Source organism: Pomacea canaliculata, linkage group LG10 (assembly GCF_003073045.1).
Source record: "Pomacea canaliculata isolate SZHN2017 linkage group LG10, ASM307304v1, whole genome shotgun sequence".
Taxonomy (NCBI): domain Eukaryota; kingdom Metazoa; phylum Mollusca; class Gastropoda; order Architaenioglossa; family Ampullariidae; genus Pomacea; species Pomacea canaliculata.
Genome location: NC_037599.1, coordinates 17,337,931 through 17,357,864, shown reverse-complemented (window position 1 = coordinate 17,357,864; position 19,934 = coordinate 17,337,931). Strand labels below are relative to the sequence as shown.

The following is a 19,934-nucleotide window of genomic DNA, read 5'->3' as shown; positions in this document are numbered from 1 at the left end:
GCGTAATTAAGAAAAGAACATTAATAAAATATTTCTCGTACCTCTTCGCTATAAAATACCACCGAAATATGTTTTCGTGATACGTTGTGTTCTATTTTCAGCGAGTTTTGCAAAGCAATCGTCGTTCAAGAATGAAAAGCTGAAAAAGTAACTAATATAATACCAAAACTATTACACATGAAAAGCAAAGAAACAAAATCACAGCTAAAATGCTTTTATATATTTTTTAAACACCTCACACCACTATCAATCGAAGAGTTTCAATATCAAAAGCTAAATGTTCATTTGCATGTTAGTGCACTAAATACGTAATTAGACAAAACGATAACTTTACACATTAAAAGTGCAGGCACTGGGCAGAAAAGAAAGGTCCAATACACCTGATATCGTCAGAAGGAACTTCCCAGAAGTCCACTCCGTCCTATAAATCTACGATTGTTGAAGTACAAGTTATCACGGCGATAGTTTCACATCATACCGTACAACCTAGCTAAAAGTCGTATTTGTCAAAGAAATCTGGCTTGGGCTGTGACCATCTCCACAGGATAAACGCAATAACAGATACAAAGAAAATGCACGTGATCACAAAGCCTGCGATGAGAAAATCACGTCTGAAGTTGTATAAATCTTCCGCATGCACGATGGTGCCTTCTTTCACTAGAATGTCATCTCGACAGTTTTCACCCACCCATCCACTTTCGCAGCCCGATGGGCATCTTCCAGACACCGGATCGCAGACAAAGGTGCTGCTGTTGGTTACGTTACATCTGCCACACTCGTCTACACAGTTCTCACCATAAAAACCGCGTGTACAGTTTTCCTCACAGTTGGGTCCCGTAGCTCCAGCCTCACATCCATAAGTGCATGAGCCGTTGATCCTACTGCAGTATCTGCCAGAGCAGCGTCCACACTTGTTGTCGCAGTTTAGTCCCCACATGCCCAGGGGGCAGGGAGTGCCACAAAGCGGAAGCTTACATGGCTCTTTGCAATAAGGTGGCACAAAACCTGGGATACACTTTGGGACAAAACCCATCCAAAGGATCGCACAAAGACATGTTATTGCAATATCCGCACTTCTCACTACAATCGCGACCGAACGAGCCAGCATCACAAGAATTATTGCACTGTTTGCCTTTCCATCCAGGTAAGCATCCAAACTGACATGCCCCATCTTCCCAGTTGCACTGCCCATCACAACTACCGCAGGCTACACTGCAGTTGTCACCGAATGTACCTACAGGACAGAGCGTTTTACATTTCGCACCAAGATAACCGGCCAGACAACCAACTCCAGTAGGACAAAAACCACTGACGTGATGGCAAATACTGCGGTTTCCACAAAATCCACATCGATTAATGCACTCCGACCCATAAAAACCTGGATCACACGTCGAGTTACAATGTAATCCTTGAAAGCCAGCAGCGCATCCATATTTGCAGTTACCGTTTGTCCTACGACACTTGAATGCATAGTAACAATTTGGGCTACACGTTTCATTGCAGTTAGGACCAAAAGTACCTTCAGAACATGGGACGGAGCAAATGTCGTTCATCCATCCAGGAAGACAACCATCCATACATTTAAGGTTAAGACGATCACAGCGAGATAATCCTCCTTTACAAAACATACATGTTACATTGGTCTGCCGACAGTCGTCGCCATACCAATGATTTTCACAACCGTCTATACATGTCCCCGATGGCAGAAGACAATTTCTAACAGAACCAATACATTTAGCGCAACTGTCCGTAATTTTAAACTTGTTCTCATTTAAACATTTTAATCCAGCGTATCCGGAAATGCAACCGTACGTACAGGAACCATCAAAATTATTACAGCTACCATTTCCTCCCAAACAGTAACCACATGTTAAGTTACATCTACTACCAAATGTTCCTGCAGCGCACTGCTTGTCGCACTTTTTGCCAGTCCAGCCGTCCTGACACACATGTGCTTGTGGACATTCCCCGGTGTCGGCATCACACGTCGTCTGCTCGTGCGTGCCGTTGTGCAGGCAGTGTCCGCAGTCTCGGGTGCAGTTCGCCCCATGCGTTCCAGCGGGACACTTGTAACGACACTCAGCACCCAGCCAGCCAGCGGCGCACCCAGCCAGGCATGTTCCGGCAGGCAACAGGCATTGGCTAAACGACCCTTGGCACCCAGTGCAAGACTGCGACGCGCACGTGGGACATGGCGTTTGACAAGCTGTTCCCGAACGCAGTTTTGGGCAGCCTGCAGGGCAGTGTCCGCTCACGCTGCTGCACGTTGAGCCGTTGGAACAAGTTCCGCAAACTCCTAAGCACGCACTTCCATAGGTGCCAGGCGAGCAAGCTTTGTGGCACCTAACTCCCGTCCAGCCAGCTTCGCAAGCGTTAGCGTTTGCACACGACCCATTCTCCGCGTCACACCCTGCAGTTGGGCTACCAGGCGTTTCCAGGCAGCGACCGCACTCGCGAGAGCAGTTCACTCCGTATGTTCCCGGCGGACAAGGAAGCCGGCACTCTCCTCCAAACCAGCCGGGCAGGCAGCCTTCTTGACACGTTCCTTGCGGCAGCAAACACTGGCCGTGCGATCCTTTGCAGTGAATGCAAGAGGCGCCCGTGCATGATGCGCACCCCGTTCGGCAGTCCTTCCCAGTATAACGCGCAGCACACCCCTGTGCGCACGTGCCGTCTGCAGCGCTGCACATTTGACCGCCCTTTGCACAGCTCCCGCATAGCCCCGCGCACCTGGCTCCAAATGTTCCTGCAGCGCACTGCTTGTCGCACTTTTTGCCAGTCCAGCCGTCCTGACACACATGTGCTTGTGGACATTCCCCGGTGTCGGCATCACACGTCGTCTGCTCGTGCGTGCCGTTGTGCAGGCAGTGTCCGCAGTCTCGGGTGCAGTTCGCCCCATGCGTTCCAGCGGGACACTTGTAACGACACTCAGCACCCAGCCAGCCAGCGGCGCACCCAGCCAGGCATGTTCCGGCAGGCAACAGGCATTGGCTAAACGACCCTTGGCACCCAGTGCAAGACTGCGACGCGCACGTGGGACATGGCGTTTGACAAGCTGTTCCCGAACGCAGTTTTGGGCAGCCTGCAGGGCAGTGTCCGCTCACGCTGCTGCACGTTGAGCCGTTGGAACAAGTTCCGCAAACTCCTAAACACGCACTTCCATAGGTGCCAGGCGAGCAAGCTTTGTGGCACCTAACTCCCGTCCAGCCAGCTTCGCAAGCGTTAGCGTTTGCACACGACCCATTCTCCGCGTCACACCCTGCAGTTGGGCTACCAGGCGTTTCCAGGCAGCGACCGCACTCGCGAGAGCAGTTCACGCCGTATGTTCCCGGCGGACAAGGAAGCCGGCACTCTCCTCCAAACCAGCCGGCAGGCAGCCTTCTGACACGTTCCTTGCGGCAGCAAACACTGGCCGTGCGATCCTTTGCAGTGAATGCAAGAGGCGCCCGTGCATGATGCGCACCCCGTTCGGCAGTCCTTCCAGTATAACGCGCAGCACACCCCTGTGCGCACGTGCCGTCTGCAGCGCTGCACATTTGACCGCCTTTGCACAGCTCCCACATAGCCCGCGCACCTGGCTCCAAATGTTCCTGCAGCGCACTGCTTGTCGCACTTTTTGCCAGTCCAGCCGTCCTGACACACATGTGCTTGTGGACATTCCCCGTGTCGGCATCACACGTCGTCTGCTCGTGCGTGCCGTTGTGCAGGCAGTGTCCGCAGTCTCGGGTGCAGTTCGCCCCATGCGTTCCAGCGGGACACTTGTAACGACACTCAGCACCCAGCCAGCCAGCGGCGCACCCAGCCAGGCATGTTCCGGCAGGCAACAGGCATTGGCTAAACGACCCTTGGCACCCAGTGCAAGACTGCGATGCGCACGTGGGACATGGCGTTTGACAAGCTGTTCCCGAACGCAGTTTTGGGCAGCCTGCAGGGCAGTGTCCGCTCACGCTGCTGCACGTTGAGCCGTTGGAACAAGTTCCGCAAACTCCTAAACACGCACTTCCATAGGTGCCAGGCGAGCAAGCTTTGTGGCACCTAACTCCCGTCCAGCCAGCTTCGCAAGCGTTAGCGTTTGCACACGACCCATTCTCCGCGTCACACCCTGCAGTTGGGCTACCAGGCCTTTCCAGGCAGCGACCGCACTCGCGAGTGCAGTTTACTCCGTAAGTTCCTTCCGGACATAGAATAGAATTTTTTTTACGACATTCAGGTGGAAGCCATAAACCATTAACACATCCCTGAGAGCATACGCCGTGTGGGAGATCACAGTTGTGTACTCCTCCCAAGCAGTTTTTGCATGTATCGCTGCAGTAATCGTCACACATCTTGGTGCAAGTAGTTCCTTCAAAGCCCTCTTTGCAGCCTTTTTCACATTCGCCCGTTGTTTCATTGCAAGTTTGTTGAGATGTGGCATTCAAGCACTGTCCACAGTTTAAGCAAAAGTCTCCGTAAGTTCCTTGTGCACAAACCGTCGAATTACAAAATGGCGGCTTCATGTTATTCTTACAGCCAGTGGTGCACTGCCCTGACTGCCAGTCACACAGATCGTCAAGACAGACCGCCGGGCATCTACTTAAGCAGTCAAGTCCGCTAAACCCTTTTGCACACCCGGATTCGCACTCACCAGTCTCCTTGTCACATATTTCATTAGTACCATTGCAGTTGCATTTCTTTTGGCAGTCGTTTCCGAAGTAGCCATCTTTGCATTCTAATGCGTAAAGATTTGTCAGATACGTGTTGTAACCACTTATAACAATGACCGTTAGGTTTTGAACACGCTTTTTACATAGTTCTTCTCTGAAAACGACTTCTGTCTCGTTCCTGAACGCAAAGCCTGTCCACGCAATGCACAGTTTGCCATCCAAATATATATCTAGAAAGCCGTACAATGTTGCGTTTAGAAATTTGGCAAATATCTGCCCGATCACCCTGGCTTTGGAAAACTTAAATTCGAGCTGAATGAATTTGTTGTCTTCTAAACCCACCTTGTAGGTGAGGCTGTAACTTGTTTCTAGTGCGTACTTGGAGACATCTTTTACACCGAAGTAGTCAAAGTCACTCGTGACGTATTGGACATTGATTAGGCTGACCATAGGCGATAGAAATTTGTGGGTCATCAGGTAAGCGTCGGGACTGTAAAAATTATAATCCATGATGACGTATCTGTCAGGTTCTATTATCTGGAATTTCGCAGCGAGGACTTCGTCTCGAGGTGTGGTTAAGAATCCTTTTCCTTTACATGTGCGAAATGGTCCCCCTGGTCGTGGCCCTTGGTAGGTTTTGTACCAAGTGACAAGGCTGTTGAAGTCTTGGTAATCTGATAAATACTTTTTGTTGCTTGCAGCATCTGTGCAGAAGTATTTGCAGCGGCCAAATTTGTCGCAGTTCATCGTCTCCCATTCCGGATTTTTGAGGAGCGGAAGTGCATTTTTCTCATTATAGCGTTTGTAATCCTTTGCGTCGAGGTTCCACCTGGCACACTCACATTTTTCATTGCAGTAGCGTCCCGTGGCGCCATAAGGACAAGCGTAAACTTCCATTTCACACACACTGGTAAAAGCAGGGTACTCAATACAAAGGCTGACTTTGTCCCGGCGCTCATCGACGTTGTAACACGTAAAGCTGACGGTGTTGTGGTAGTATTCCACATAGGTGGCATTACAGTCTGTCCTGTTGTTCGTCTGGGTGTTCAGCAAGTACACGTTTGTTGCCTTGAATGCAGTCCGAGCATCTACATTGCTGGGGTAGTCAAAAGTGTAGTGCGACACCCACATGTAGATACTACCGTTTGTCAGGAAGTACTGGCCGGCTGCTATACAGTCTGTTTGGCCGGGCGTTCTACACGTGCCTATGTTCTTGTCTCTTAAAATATTTGGAATGTTTTCATGGATTCCCTTTTCGACTTTGCTCGCTGCTATGTACGGATAATTCCAACGTTCGGCGGCATCGTATTCTTTTTGTAGAAAGAGAACATACTCGGCTCTGTTCGTAGGATCTTTGAGTTGGCCCAAGACAGAAAATGGAAAGAAAAGAAACAACAACATTCTGTCGATTACAAGTCTCGATAGCAATGTCGCATCGCTCCACACTACAATGTCTTCCGTTTTTTCTACGTACCAACTCTCATGCTGCAGTTTCTTACGTTAATATTCTGTGACGTCAACATTTGACGCTTTTTCTGTCTCACGTCGGAAAGCTGACGGTTTTAAGTGATTTATGACGCATAACACTATCGTCGTGTGAACTCATGACCTCTATGGTTACCGAAATATGTCTTGTGACAAACTGCATCTACGGTTCTTAAAAAGCAAGTTAAGGTAAAATTCAAAAGAAGAATAAACAATAGAAAGATAAAAAGATATAAATAACAATCAAACATAACTAAATAATGAAAGTAAGAAGAATTTACAAACTGATTTAGCTGACCATTCTAACAACAAAAGCTTTAGAACTGACATTTCCAGAAAGGCAGTAACAAATCGTTCCACACTGATTTAAAAGACAGAGCAAGCGCCCAGCGTAAATCCCTGGAAATAGAGTAGTATCACGAAAACGGTCCTGGCGGTATTTTATGACGAAGAGGCAAGAGAAATATGTTACTAAAGCTTTTCTGGATTTGTCCGCAAAGCAGGAAGTGACGGAAGGAAAGTATTTCTAAAAATAATGTCGTGTGCTTAACCTGAATCCCATGCGAACCTTAACGTAATGTGTTGTTGCTGAATGTTCTCTTGGACATTTAGATGGAGTTTGTACTCATTTAGGAAATCCTAAAGATAATGGCAACAAACGCCAGTGGATTAACATTTCAAAACATTTCAAAGTCGATTGTTACCCAGTCATACAGTAAAAACAAGTTTTGGACTTTCAGTTAAACGAATAGATCTTCCTCCTATACCAGCTATACAAAGGCACGAACTGGTAAAACTATGATGGTAAAGAAAACCTTAGAGGTCAAGTACCAGGTACACAACATTAACGCCTTCTACATCCTTCTGGTGTACAAAGGTGACACAATCACAGTATCAGTCGTATCCTTATCCAGCACAATGCTAAAAGCAACAGTATAAGGGCACCATTGATGTGCGTGCTCGAAACAGCTAAAAAGGAATTGAAATTCAAACGTACCAGGAGCTTAAACGCATGCAGCTAAATGAGAAAGAAAATTAAATTATTTTGATATTTTTAGTAATATTTGTAGTCATTATCAGCAGTCACTTCTAAGAATAATTAATATAAAAATACAATACTTGAACTTAACCGTCTATCAAATTAAACAAATTACAGGAGTTTACAGTGATCAACTTTATTGGTCCCAGTGGGCAATTTAAACATAAGAAGGTGCTCTAGCCTCAGTAAGTTAAAAATAAAAGTAGAACAAATTCATTGCAAGGTGCAGCGTTAAGATGTACATTAGCATGTGAAGGGAAGGCAAATAGTATTTAAATATATACTATAAAACAAACAACAACTTGCATCAAGAATAATCATGTGCTCATCTACAACACCACAGACACACTCCACTGATATTTCATCTGAGGTCGAGCAGCTGGACCGCAGATAGCACAAACGATTTCAGGTGTCTGTTACTTTTGCATGTTGGCATGAAATAGCATCTACCTGAGCTTAATAATATAAATTCTCTCCTTAGTACATGTTCAGGTATAGACAAAGTGCGTGAAGCTTTCCCGTTTGTTGATCACAAAAAGAAGCTAAATCCCTCTGTCCGACACAAATTATCTTAGAACAGATGTGGACAATACTGTTGAGATCTTAGACAAACGCACGTTTGTAATGTATTTATATTTTATTAACAATAATACACACGGAAAAATTAACTGAAATGTGTCCGCTTAGTAACAAAGAATCAATGATACAAAGTAGACTGCAATGACCGTGTGTCCCGATTTCTTGCATAAATGGTCTCTGGCTTGTCAATAAGCCACACTAGACCCAAACTGTGGGCAATTTTACAACCCTTTTAAAATTACTACATAACCTCTTTCTTTAGGCTGTGGGTTAAAAAAATACCCTACCCCCGCTGTTCGAGCTACTAGCTCCCAGTACAACGAATAGCGCCCTGAAACTTGATCTGAAACATCAAGTTTGGCGAAGAGTGAAGCAAGCCGTGGATCTGTATGGCGGATGTCCATGTAAAGCAGGGGTCTCAAACTCAATTTACCCGGGGGCCACTGGAGGCAGAGTCTGGATGAGGCCGGGCCGCATCAGGTTTTCCACAAGAAAAGCTCTTACAAAAACATTCCAATGTTATCAAATGTCTTATTTTTTCATCTTATTTTTGTGTTAAAAAATAAAAATAAATTAACAAATTCATAAGAAAAAATAAATCAATTAGTAATAAATGAATAATTGAAAATGAAAATATAATAATAATACAGCAGATATAGAAGACTGAAGAAAATATAGTTGCTGACCAGAGAAATGTAATTATTATTATTCAGATTTAAATGTCTGTATTAGCATTTCTTTAACATTTAACTTTCTGAACATGAATGGAACATTGAACATAAAACTGTTCTGAACATGGCTTCTGCCTACTTCTTGCTGTAGAGGTCTGGCAGCGCTTACTCTAGCATAGCCGAGCCACAGTTGGCTTAAGGGAGGAAGCAGTTGAGACCCTCAGTACGGCTTGAAGATGCTCATCAGTAAGTCTGGATCTGTACTTGGACTTATTGAAGTTCAAGGTAGAGAAGAGCTTTTCGCACAAGTATGTGCTCCCCAAAAGACACATGGTCCGCTTGAACATTTGGGAAAGCTCAGGGAAGCTAGGGGGCAATTCTCTCAAAAATTGCCCGAGCTTGTCTGCTTTTCCACTCACCTCCCTGAACTTGGCTTTGAGTTCAAGTTGCACTGCAGGTCAATGAGCTCCATTTGAAGCACAGGAGGAGCACCTTGTACATAAAAGGAGTAGGGTCCTCAAAAATTTGAAATGTGGTTCTGTGCGTCTTGAAATCCGCAAATCTGTGATCGAATTCCTACTGTAGCTTCAAAATGACATCCACATACTCTTCACCACTGACGGTGTGCCTGCATCCATGAGTACCTTGCATGCTGGAAATGGCAAGTTTGTCTGAGAAAGCTGGGCTTTCCATAACATAAGTTTTGTAGAGAATGCTCTCACGTTGTCATAGACAGCACTGACAAGTTGCCCCTGACCTTGTAGCTTCTTGTTCAGTACGTTAAGCTCATGTGTCATATCAACCAAAAAAGCTAAGTCCATGAGCCATTTTGGATCACTTAGCACAGGAACAGCAACCCCATCTTTCTCCATGAAGGCTTTCACTTCGGCTCTCAACTCAAAAAATCTCTTCAATATGTTTCCCCTGCTGACCCAACGTACCTCGGTGAAGCAGAGCACATCCCCATATTCTGACTCCATTTCCTCTAAAAAAGCACGAAACCTTCTGTGCTTTAAGCCCCTGGATCTGATTTGGTTGATACATTTCACAACGAAAGACATCACATTGTCAAACTTCAGGCATTTGCTGCAAAGGGCCTGCTGATGAATAATATAGTGCAGAGCAATGGCCTCCTCCACACCTTCCTCTTCCAGTTTTTTTTTTTTTTTTTTTTTGAACAAGTGCCACCAGTCCTCCCTGTCATTGATGGCGCTCCATCAGTTGTTATTCCAACAAACCTCCTCCAAGGCAAACCGGCATTCTCAATGGCATCACACAGCTGGTGAAATATCTCCTGAGCTGTGGTCTGGCCATGCATTGGAATCACTGTGAACAACTCCTCTATGACTTCAAAAGTGTCATCAACACCGCGGACAAAACTGCGAGTTGGGCAGTGTCGGTGATGTCTGTGGTCTCATCAAGAGCGACTGAGTATACAATATGAAATAATATATATGAAACATTTTGCTTTCTCACACAGTTGATCATAAATGTCACTTGACAGGTCAGAAATGCGCTCTGCTACGGTGTTGGCAGAAAGGCTGATGTTGCTAAACTGACCTTTCTTTTCTGGACAGACAATACATGCAGCCTGTAATATGCACATTTTTAAAAATTCACCTTCTTTGAATGGCTTTCCTGCTTTAGCAATCATCTCACTAACCACGTAGCTAGCTTCGACTGCTGCGTCATTCTCTTTGGTTGCTTTCTTAAAGAAATTTGTTGCCTCAGTAGATGTGTTTTAAGATTAGCAACCCGGTTGACTCTCTCATCTCCCTGGTATTTTGCATACTCCTCAGCATGTCTAGTTGTGTAATGATGTTTCAAATTGTATTCTTTGTGCACTGCAACTTTCTCTGTGCAAATAAGACACGTTGGGCTGCCTCTGTGGGAGCGAGAGAGGAGAAGATATAACAGTATCAAACTCGGGCCGCACTAACATGAAACTTTGATATTGAGGTGGGGGCCGCAAACTTTTGTCCGGCGGGCCGCAGTTGGCCCGCGGGCCGCGAGTTTGAGACCCCTGATGTAAAGCTTTTCTCTACGATGTATTGGGATTTTGTGTCTAACTTTCAAGAAAATACATTTCGCACACACAAACACACGCACACACTAACTCTAACGTGAAGATACGCCTGTGGCTACTTTGTGACTGTGTTTTGAAAGCCTTTAATACAATCGCGGGCATATTGTCAAAGCAGCGTATGTGCACACATACACACAGCAAATTCATACAAGCGATGTGCAAATATGTCGCAAAAATTAGTTGTGCATACGCTTACAACGACAAACTAGGTCACTTAAATGTGATATGCGATTCTCTTAAGGTGGGGGGTGAATCTTCGAAGAAAAACACTCCCCACAGCCCACTCCTACTCCCTCCCCCCTTCCAGGAACAACTATTCTCCTCAAGCTCACCCATGAACTCACAGTTAATGCAAATTTTATACCTGCTTGCGGCAGCTCAGCATCCTTTTACCGCCTGACCTTGCGCACTCGATCATGACTCCGTGTCCAGCCCTGCCGGAAGGTGGTTTTTCCGACGTAGTCTGTTTCAATTTGATTGACGGATTCTCAGCCGCACCTTCCATCCCAGTGGCAACGCAGCTTGTTAACGAAAAGAAAATGAGCTATACACGAGATGGGTCAGATGCCAAACGCTTGACAAGCTAGTCAGATGTATGTTGCAGTTTTATTGGAGCGCAACAGGACGTGATTTTCGCCTGAGTACTTCCGAGTTACTTGGTCTGGTCAGTCTTTCTTCCACAAAGAATCACTGAAGAGCTAGAATCCAGCGATTACTTGATTCGAATTTCGTTCTTCGGTTGCCTGTCCAGAGCCAATCAAAGAACGCGACTATAAAGACAAAAAAAAAAGCATGACGGCTCTAAAAACTTTGCGTTTGTTGGGAGTAGCGATAGTGATACTCGCTCAGGTGAGGACTGGCTTTGCGTACTCCAGTGGGGCACCCGCGAGCGCCTGTTCGGACATGACTCCTCGCCACGGGGGCACCAAACCGACCACCCCGGCTCCATTCAGGGTCACGGTGACACCAGGGATTTTTCGACCAGGAGATGTGCTGGATGGTAGGCTTGGTTCATTTTTTTATTTGCCTTTCTCGCCATGGGTCATCTCCTTCAAAGTATGCTGGCGGACGTTTAGGATGCGTTTCTTTGCAGAAACGTGAACGTTTCCTATTTTCTTTGCTTCTTCCTCCAGACCCCTTTATTTCTGTGGCATATGTCACTATGGGTTCAAATAGTTTCCAATGTAATGTTTTGGTTACCCAACAGAGCTTATACGATATTTTAACAGCTCTATTTCTCATATTTTTCCTTTCTTAATGATTTTGTTAGACTTGAACATGTAAAGAAAATCATTTCTAAATTTTTGTGTTTGTCACGGGTACCGTATCACTTCGATAGAATCATTTCCTTTTAACTGACCACCCATTTTGAAGACTATGACATTACTTTTTTTAAAATTTAGTGTTGATTTTAGTCTGTTAGCTTCTGTATGCATGTTATTCAACTGTTTTTGTAAACCTACTATTGTACTAGAGAACAATACTACGTCATCTGCAAAAAAGCAACAAGAAATCATTTGTATACCATGTTTACCCATAAGAGACATTTCAATTGTTAGCTGATTAGTAAAAAAACAAACAACAACAACAGGGAGCTTACAAACATCCTTGCTTGACTCCCCATGGAGAATAAAAAAGATTGGAGCATAATTTTATCCTTTTCGTGCACATAGCTTAATAATTATTTGTATATCTCCTGGAGTGCTCAGTACATCTATTTGTTCAGTTTCTTTCTTGAAGCATAATAGAAGTTCCCCCCCCCCCCCCATTGATGGAATCAAAAGCGTGTTTGAAGTCGACGAATGCAATATAAAATGTTATTATTTTGTAGAAAGAATAGAAAAAAAGTATAAAACATTGTCTATTGTGCTGTAACCTCGCCGAAATCTGCCGGTTCTATTATTCTCTTCTCGTTCCTCCCACTCTGTTAATCTTGTATTTAAGATATTATTATAATCTCAGTTATGGCACTGGGAATACCTATAACCACGTGTAATACCACGCTAGTTTTCGAGATTAGCTGTCTCATCTGTTTATAAATTTTCACAACTATAGATTTAGACCATTCTCATGGAAAATTTCACTGAAAAGCTTATAGAACACTTGAAGGTAATAAACAACTTTGTCATTAGAATGAATTATCATTTCTCCTGGTAGTGTCTTGCTTTTTTACCCTGTTTATGATATCTTATACTACTGATCCTTTAGTGTTTCGAGATCCCATCGTCAAGGAGCCAGAGCTGAGACATCTTTTGCTTCACTCAAAATAACATCTTCATTGACTATGTCTAGAGCTAAGCCACTGTCATTAAATATCTGGAAAAAATAATGGTACCATTGTTCAGTGTTGATATCACTCTGGGTTACTGCTTCTCTTTTTGTATGTATTTTATCACGCCAAAATAGTTTTGGGTCGTTTATAGATATTTTTAGGATTTCTGTGGTTTTTTTTTTTTTAAGCAGCTTTCTTTTTCTATGTGAATTTTAAAAATATTTTTTCACAACTATTTCACGTTTCTCGTGGTCGACTTGATTCGTTTCCAGACATTGTTAAAGCATTTTTTTCTGCCTACATTCTCTTTCATACCAATTCTTTGTGTTGCTCCTTGTTCTTTACTTGAATATTCACAGAGTAAACTTGTATAAGGCCTTCGACATAGTTTCTACTGACGGAAATACATCCTTGTCAAGTTCACTGATTTGGTCTGCGCTATTTTGGAAACTATCCAACATATTTTGTGCTGTTTAATTGAAAAAAAATGGCCAAATAAATTTAGACTTTTAATTATGCAAGAAAATTTAACGAAATCATACCACAAAATTAGCGGACTGATAATAGAATTGATGTAATACATAACTAAGTGCACAAGGGCTAATTATCCACACCCTGCACCTTTGCTCTGCCACAACCCGCTTATTGGCTTGACCGAGATGTTGCTTTGCTAGCACGTGCTCAATGATGCGTGTCTGGTATGTGTTGTCTGTCGACAGTCACCATAAGCTCATCCGACAGCAGAATGTTCAAAGGTTTCTTGCTGGAGGCGCGGTCGGCCAACAATCCATCATCGACCGAACTAATCGGTACCTTCAGCAATGAGACTAGCAAATACAAACAGCCTTGCGGAGTAAGTATCGAATAATAACAAACAGGTGTATGAAGGACTAAAACTTGTGTGTGCGTGGGAGTTGGGGTTGGGGGGTATAAGAGGGATACAATCTGCGTTCGATCAAGTATGTATGTGCATGTATGATGACATGTACGTGTGAAGGAGAGGGGCAAAACAAACGTGTGTGTGTGTGTGTGTGTTAAATACCTCTCTCCACTTTTTGGGTTTAGGATGGGCCACATAAAATTAGCTCGTCTTTTCCAAGCGTGTTAAAGCAGGCGGGCTACTTAAGTAGCCCACATAAAGAACATAAAGAGACATGCACTTGTCCAAAGACATTGTGACTCCTTTTCAGTTTCTCTCTGTCTCCTCTCACTTTCTTTCTCTCTCGTACATGCGAGCGCACCTATGCAAGGAGGGAGGATAATTTGATAAAGACAGTTATCATGGTGATAGATCTCTTTCAAGTATTACTTTAGCGTGATAGGCTGTTACCAGAATCATTCTTTTCTCTTTCTTTGTTAGGTTGGCTCGCTCACTCACTCACGGCCCGACGATGCTGCTGTAAAAATCTTCAAATGGACGGCGCCCTCAACAGTCCAAGGCAACGTGAAATTTCGGTAAAGGAAAGGAGAGAACATCAATATGGAGGCCTCTATAGGGTTTAGTTTTGACCTCTTGTATAATATGCTAAAAAGAAACAGACATTTAAAATATAATTTTGTGCACTGTTCACTGTGGGGTAAATGATCCTTTTAGGATATGACATCATTATAAGGAGAGTCATTGTTGGCCGTTAAGAATATCGGTGTTAGTTGAAACTTTTTATAAACCAGTGTTATATACATTAATACATTGCTCACAGCAAATGGGCAAGTGATTAATCCGGGGGGATAAAAAGTGGCGGAAGGGGAAAGATGCTGGACTCGACCTGCCGTGGCCTCAACAGGATGGATCACTTACGTTCACGCCCACCTGTGACGAATAACTCTATCGCATTTACCTTTAATTAAAAATGCTTTTATTTCTTTATTGCTTTGTGGTCTTGCATAAACTTCTCGATCTTTTAAAGGAATACAACCAATTCAAACGAATTTATCTGTCTATATTTATGTCTATTACACAGCTTAACCGTCGTGGAATATTTCTCTGCCATCTACACGAACATTGAGTCCAGCACAATTGTTGCCTCCACAGCCAATACCATAGCGCCTTCAACGACTCCTACGAACACTCCCGTGTCCACCACTGCTACCACAACTACCCGCGCCACGTCCTCCACCACCGCAGCTACCACACTCAGCACGACCTTAACCCTCTCTACTCGTCTTAGCACGACACTGATGCTGTCCACCAAATCTAGTTCAGCAGCGACCACAACCACGGCTCAAACTACACTCACTACAAGGGGCGTAACACCTGTCACGAAAGGGAGACAATCTCTAGTAAGCACTAGATTTACACGATAGGCTTAGAGTGATGTTGGGAACTGGTGAATGACGTTACAATTGTGTATAAATTGTTCCTAGGTGTCATTGTCCTTCTACATGACATGTACATATACTTTATCCAACCCGTATGCTTGTATGTGGCACCGGTATATCATGTCTAATAATTAAGGCATCTAGAATTATCTAGAATCAGGTACCAAGTACAACACGCTGGTTTATGAGACAGTTATGTTTATGTGGACGAGTAGGCAGGTACACACCACTGACACGGACAGGAGCTAGGTCGTGTGGAAATTTAGATTTTCTTCTTTTATTTTTTTAAATACTCGCTTACTACTTATGTTCTGTTTTCGTATTTCATAGCATTTGCTTAACCCGTTTTACTTTCTCGACAAGAACTGTCACTATGGTGTTAACCTTCTTTTGGAGGTACCTTGAGATGCGTTTTGTCAGGTTTCTTTTGTAGACAGTCAATTTATTTTTTGTTTTGTGATAAGTTGATTGATTTCGTATGGATTTTAAATTTTCTTTTGCATGCCCGGTGAGAAGTCTTTTGTGAGGCCCTATTTTTAGTAAGATGGCTAGATGCTGTAAGCGAAAAGTATCTTTGCTTAATTTTTCAATTGAAATAATGTTATGGGGAAGGGGATGAAGGCGTATGGAACCCATAAAAGGCCCTCACACTCCCTCCACACACACACAGCCCTGTCGGTCATCCCTGTGACTAGGTGTCACATACAGAGGGGGAGGGGGAGTTCATATTTTACCTCCGAGCCAGCAACTAAGGAGATATATCATGGCAAATCAGTCAGCCCTGTAAACAGATGCCACATGTCGAGAATGGACATCGTGCCCGAGACGTCACATGCAGAAGGAGTGTTCAGAAATGAGCACAGTGATGACGAACGAGTGTTTACACCAGTATACTACCTGAGGCTCCCTCTAATAATATATTTCACTGCCTGTGGTGTAAAGAGCGGAAGTTGTATTACTGATAGGTTTTCCCGTTTTGCTTTCATTACCACACGACATCCGAAGACCTCAAACAGAATGACTAAACGGGCAGCTAGTGAACAGGGCAAGACGTGTCATGAACTCTGATGTACGTCTTCTTCCATCGCGTGTGTTCGCAAAAAAAGCGGTCGTCTTTCTTTGACCTCAAACTGGCTTATCTCTAGCCAGGTGCTGGGCAATACCTGAGGGTTTTAACAGATCTTGATTTGAAAAGTATGCCAACAAGACAGTAAAAAAAATGATCAAAAGTTTAAAAAAAAAAAAAAGTAAGAATGCTTTTCACTTAATTTAGATCTTTTCATTTTCAGAAGAAAATGGGCGGGTATATAACACATTCTTCTTTTCAAAGGAGGCCCAGGAACATAAACTTTATTTGCATTTTCATTTTTTATGTCATACCATGAAAACTAAATAAATATGCTGCTGCAAAGGGGGTCTCCTCTCTCGCTGCATAAGCAACCACACGTCTCTCGAGGAGCGGAATAAAATATCTGATCACAGCAGGTTTATCTTGTACCCCCACGGTTCCACGCCTCGCCCCTCCCATCCTTCACTCCCCATATTCCGCCCAGATCCCCGTCCTCTCACAGTGCGAAATTGCCTTTAGGTGAAATCATTTTTCCTGCCGGAAATAAACAAAAACAGCAACAACAATAACGGTTTATCTTGAGTTTTTCGAGTCAGATACCGACACTTGTAGTGACACCATCAAAACAAGAAAAGAGAGAGAGAGAGAGGAGAAAAGTCTTTTTAGGACGTCAATTGCGTGTTTGGAAAAGTATTTTATGAGGCCGTATGTAAATCATAAATATTACTTTATCATGCTGTGATGCTGTAGGTCTTCGTGTGTGCGTGAGAGAGAGAAAGTAAAGGTGAGAAATATAGCGGGAGGTAACCACGTGCCCTGGCATACCCCCGTTACAACTTGTCTTTCCTTTTTGACGCAACCCGAGCGTGACCATCCCAACAAGGGAGATAACTTTTCTACTGGCCATTGGCTTCTTAAAAATCGACAACGGTATTTGCTTACTTTAACATATCGCTACCACCTGCATAATGTGATGCAGTTGCCGCGGCTGTTGCATTCACTGTAATAATTTCTAAGGTGCCATTTAAATGTGAAGTAACTTCCAGGAACAACTTTTTACACCGGCAAAGAATTCGATGATTGAGTTGAAAAGTGTTCAGTCCCTATACAGTATACACCATTTATCTACATCAAAATTTTCGTTTCATTTTTTTTTTCTTAGCAGCAATGAGCTTAATTCCACCAGTCTGGGCTGATTTTGCATAACCTGGCTCCGAACCTATGAAGACAAAGCTGGGTACACGAACATGCATACTGGGTATATCAATTAATAATAATGGACATGCCATTTATTAGCTCGTAGAAGGAACAGGAAATCATAAAAACAATACTTTGACGTCCTGCTGAGAAGATGAGATAATGGCCGCCAGAAGACATTATGATCGATTGTTTAGTTTGCTAACTGCTTCACTGATGTAAGCCTTTTTTGTTGTTGTTGTTAACCCCTTCAGGCCGATCGCCTCGAGCAGCTACGTGACAGCGGCAGATCACGAGATAGCGATGACTTGCAGAAGCTGCTAATCGCTATAAATAACGCACGCAGAAGAATATCATCGAGAAGGGGAACCACGGCAAGAACTTCACCATGACGTCATGATGGCTCTGACGGTTAGCTTCAGGTCCGTTATCATCTTATGTCACAAATTCAATTCTGAATGGACTGCTTGTCTCAGGTCCCGTTTGCCGGTGTCGCAGCCCCCACCCATGTCCGTTTTCGTCTGGTCTTTGCGCTAGATTATACATCCCTATATTTAGACACACGCTGTCTTTCAAATGAAATGGTCTTCTATAAAAATTCTGTCAAAAACATATATGAATTTAACATGAAAATTCGATGTTTATTCAACTTGCTTTTGCGCATGCTCTAAACACGTCAGTTGAATTCTAGCTCTAAGTGCACACATTTTCTTTTAACTTAAATTGTTTCATTAACATATCTGCTAAAAAGTGTTTATTTCGCTCTAAGACTCTATGTGTATTAAATAGTTTTGTCCCAGTTCACATCAGAAAGGGAGCAGCATGAAACTGAAAACAACATTTAGCTATGTCAGATTGTCATTTACAGACACATATATATATATATACACACACAATTACTGTATATACTATTATACATGTACACAGTGCATCATGGATACGATACATGATCAAGTAGGACCGTCCGTTGCATGTTGTTTGTTTACTCAGTTAATTGACTTTTGAATCCCAATTATTTTTGTGCCTGCTAGCTGCTGTATTTAATTTGTACTTGTCTCTAATAACCTCCTCGTGTTTTTAATTGGCTCTTGCGCTTAACTTAATCGTTGTTTTGTTGTTGTTGGTTTTTGTTTGTTTGTTTTTTGTTGTTGTTTTTTTATTTGAGCGGCTGTTACATTCAGCTTGATTTTTGTTATAACTGGCTGCTGCATTTAGCTTGATCTTGCTTGTTACTTGTTGTTACATTTACCTTGATCTTGCATTTAAGTAACATCTGAGTTAAGTTTGAGCTTTCTCTGAGTGACTAACGTATTGTTTGCATCCATACCCAGTTCGCGCCTTGATTTTTTTTTTTTAACCTGCTGTTGCGGGTAGCCTGTGCTTGTATCTGGCTCCATAATACAGTTTCGTGTCCTTCATGGCTTTAACGTGTAATACCTTTGCCACGTCTTGTAACTAATATCCATTTAGCTATTTAAGTTATAATTAAGTTGTTCTAGAATTTAGGCAGCTTTTACGTTTAACTGTTAGTCTTTTTATTTAATCCTGTTGTCTCCTGTACAATCAGAACGTTCTTGGGTTGTTTCCCTAGATATAAATACATTATAAATAACTATCTGGCTGTTATAAGTAAAGAGACTTCATTGTTAAACTTTCTTGATTGTTTAGGTCGATGTTCAATTTGCCTAGATACCTCATCTGGCGTTTTGTGATTAATTTGCTTACTGTAAAACATATGAAAATGATCTCAATGCAGCTTTTTGTATTTAATCCCCTTTACTTCAACCAAGCCTTCCCCCCATATACAGAGTGAGAAAGAGCTTGTATTATTTTTATTGTTGTCATGTCTTAAAAAGATATATTTGCATTTACAACCGTCTGTGTTTTCACGCAGAATAACGCTCTGGCTGGAGACCACAATATGGCTGTGGGCAGACACGATGTCACTACAACGACGATGTGTTGGCTGATCACTGCCATGTGTTCTACTGTTGTCTGCAGGCTTTTCTGAAAATGAACCTTCACGAAGCAATAAAGAAATATGAAAGAAATCAACGTCGTTTGAATTTTCTGTTCTCTCTTACAGTTCTCGTCCCCATCTCCGCCCCATCGCCGCTTTATCTTATCGCCTACTCCTTTGTTTGAAATTTTTTTTCCCTCACACACTCATTTCCGACTTTCGTACGCTTTTGAGACTGAGAAACCAAAGATTGATTTGCATTTCGATTTCGTTTTGTGAATCACGTGTACATTATTGTCTGGAGGCCTGTAATTATATAATGAACTTTCAGCGACATAACGTGTATTGCTTCTGTCTTTTACATCGCTAGAAGCCCCTCCACTTTGTCATTCACATAAAAATTCATGAGGCACGAAGCGATGTTTGAATGCGCCGTGTTAAAAGTGTCACTCCACTGATTTTTTCCTCGTAGGAGGAAGTAGCGGGAGAGGTATAGATAGAAGATGCTTGGAGTGCCAGAGGGCACGAAGAAGGAAGTAGATCAACATGTGCAGAAGGGAGGATACCCAGTAAAAGATGTTAATCGAGGCTCCCGAAGGACTGCTTATTATGTT

The 19,934-nt window shown here is 43.2% G+C and overlaps 2 protein-coding genes across 4 annotated transcripts; one reads left to right on the top strand and one right to left on the bottom strand.

Annotated features, from left to right (window-relative positions):
- Window positions 1–67: 67 nt before the first annotated feature.
- LOC112573757 (multiple epidermal growth factor-like domains protein 6) lies at window positions 68–6,754 on the bottom strand. The gene has a single exon (XM_025254346.1). The coding sequence runs from the start codon at window positions 6,042–6,044 to the stop codon at window positions 972–974; it is 5,073 nt and encodes a 1,690-aa protein (XP_025110131.1). The 5' UTR covers window positions 6,045–6,754; the 3' UTR covers window positions 68–971.
- A 4,175-nt stretch (window positions 6,755–10,929) lies between these two features.
- On the top strand, window positions 10,930–19,416 carry LOC112573925 (putative defense protein Hdd11-like). Of its 3 annotated transcripts, none has more exons than XM_025254626.1 (6): window positions 10,935–11,503; window positions 13,495–13,628; window positions 14,136–14,230; window positions 14,737–15,055; window positions 17,615–17,771; window positions 19,255–19,416. In XM_025254626.1, exons 1-5 carry the CDS (start codon window positions 11,296–11,298, stop codon window positions 17,750–17,752), a joined length of 894 nt encoding a protein of 297 aa, XP_025110411.1. In that variant the 5' UTR covers window positions 10,935–11,295; the 3' UTR covers window positions 17,753–17,771; window positions 19,255–19,416. The 3 variants fall into 3 exon arrangements, with proteins under 3 accessions (XP_025110413.1, XP_025110411.1, XP_025110410.1); XM_025254625.1 differs by having other exon boundaries at window positions 10,937–11,503; window positions 17,615–17,782; XM_025254628.1 differs by lacking the exon at window positions 17,615–17,771 and having other exon boundaries at window positions 10,930–11,503.
- The last annotated feature ends 518 nt before the right edge of the window (window positions 19,417–19,934 follow it).

Coding starts and splice junctions, on each gene's coding strand:
- LOC112573757 (XM_025254346.1), bottom strand. CDS start 6,044: ATGTTGTTGTTTCTTTTCTTTCCATTTTCTGTCTTGGGCCAACTCAAA.
- LOC112573925 (XM_025254626.1), top strand. CDS start 11,296: ATGACGGCTCTAAAAACTTTGCGTTTGTTGGGAGTAGCGATAGTGATA. Junction 11,504..13,494: donor ACCAGGAGATGTGCTGGATG/GTAGGCTTGGTT, acceptor GTCTGTCGACAG/TCACCATAAGCTCATCCGAC. Junction 14,231..14,736: donor CAAGGCAACGTGAAATTTCG/GTAAAGGAAAGG, acceptor TCTATTACACAG/CTTAACCGTCGTGGAATATT.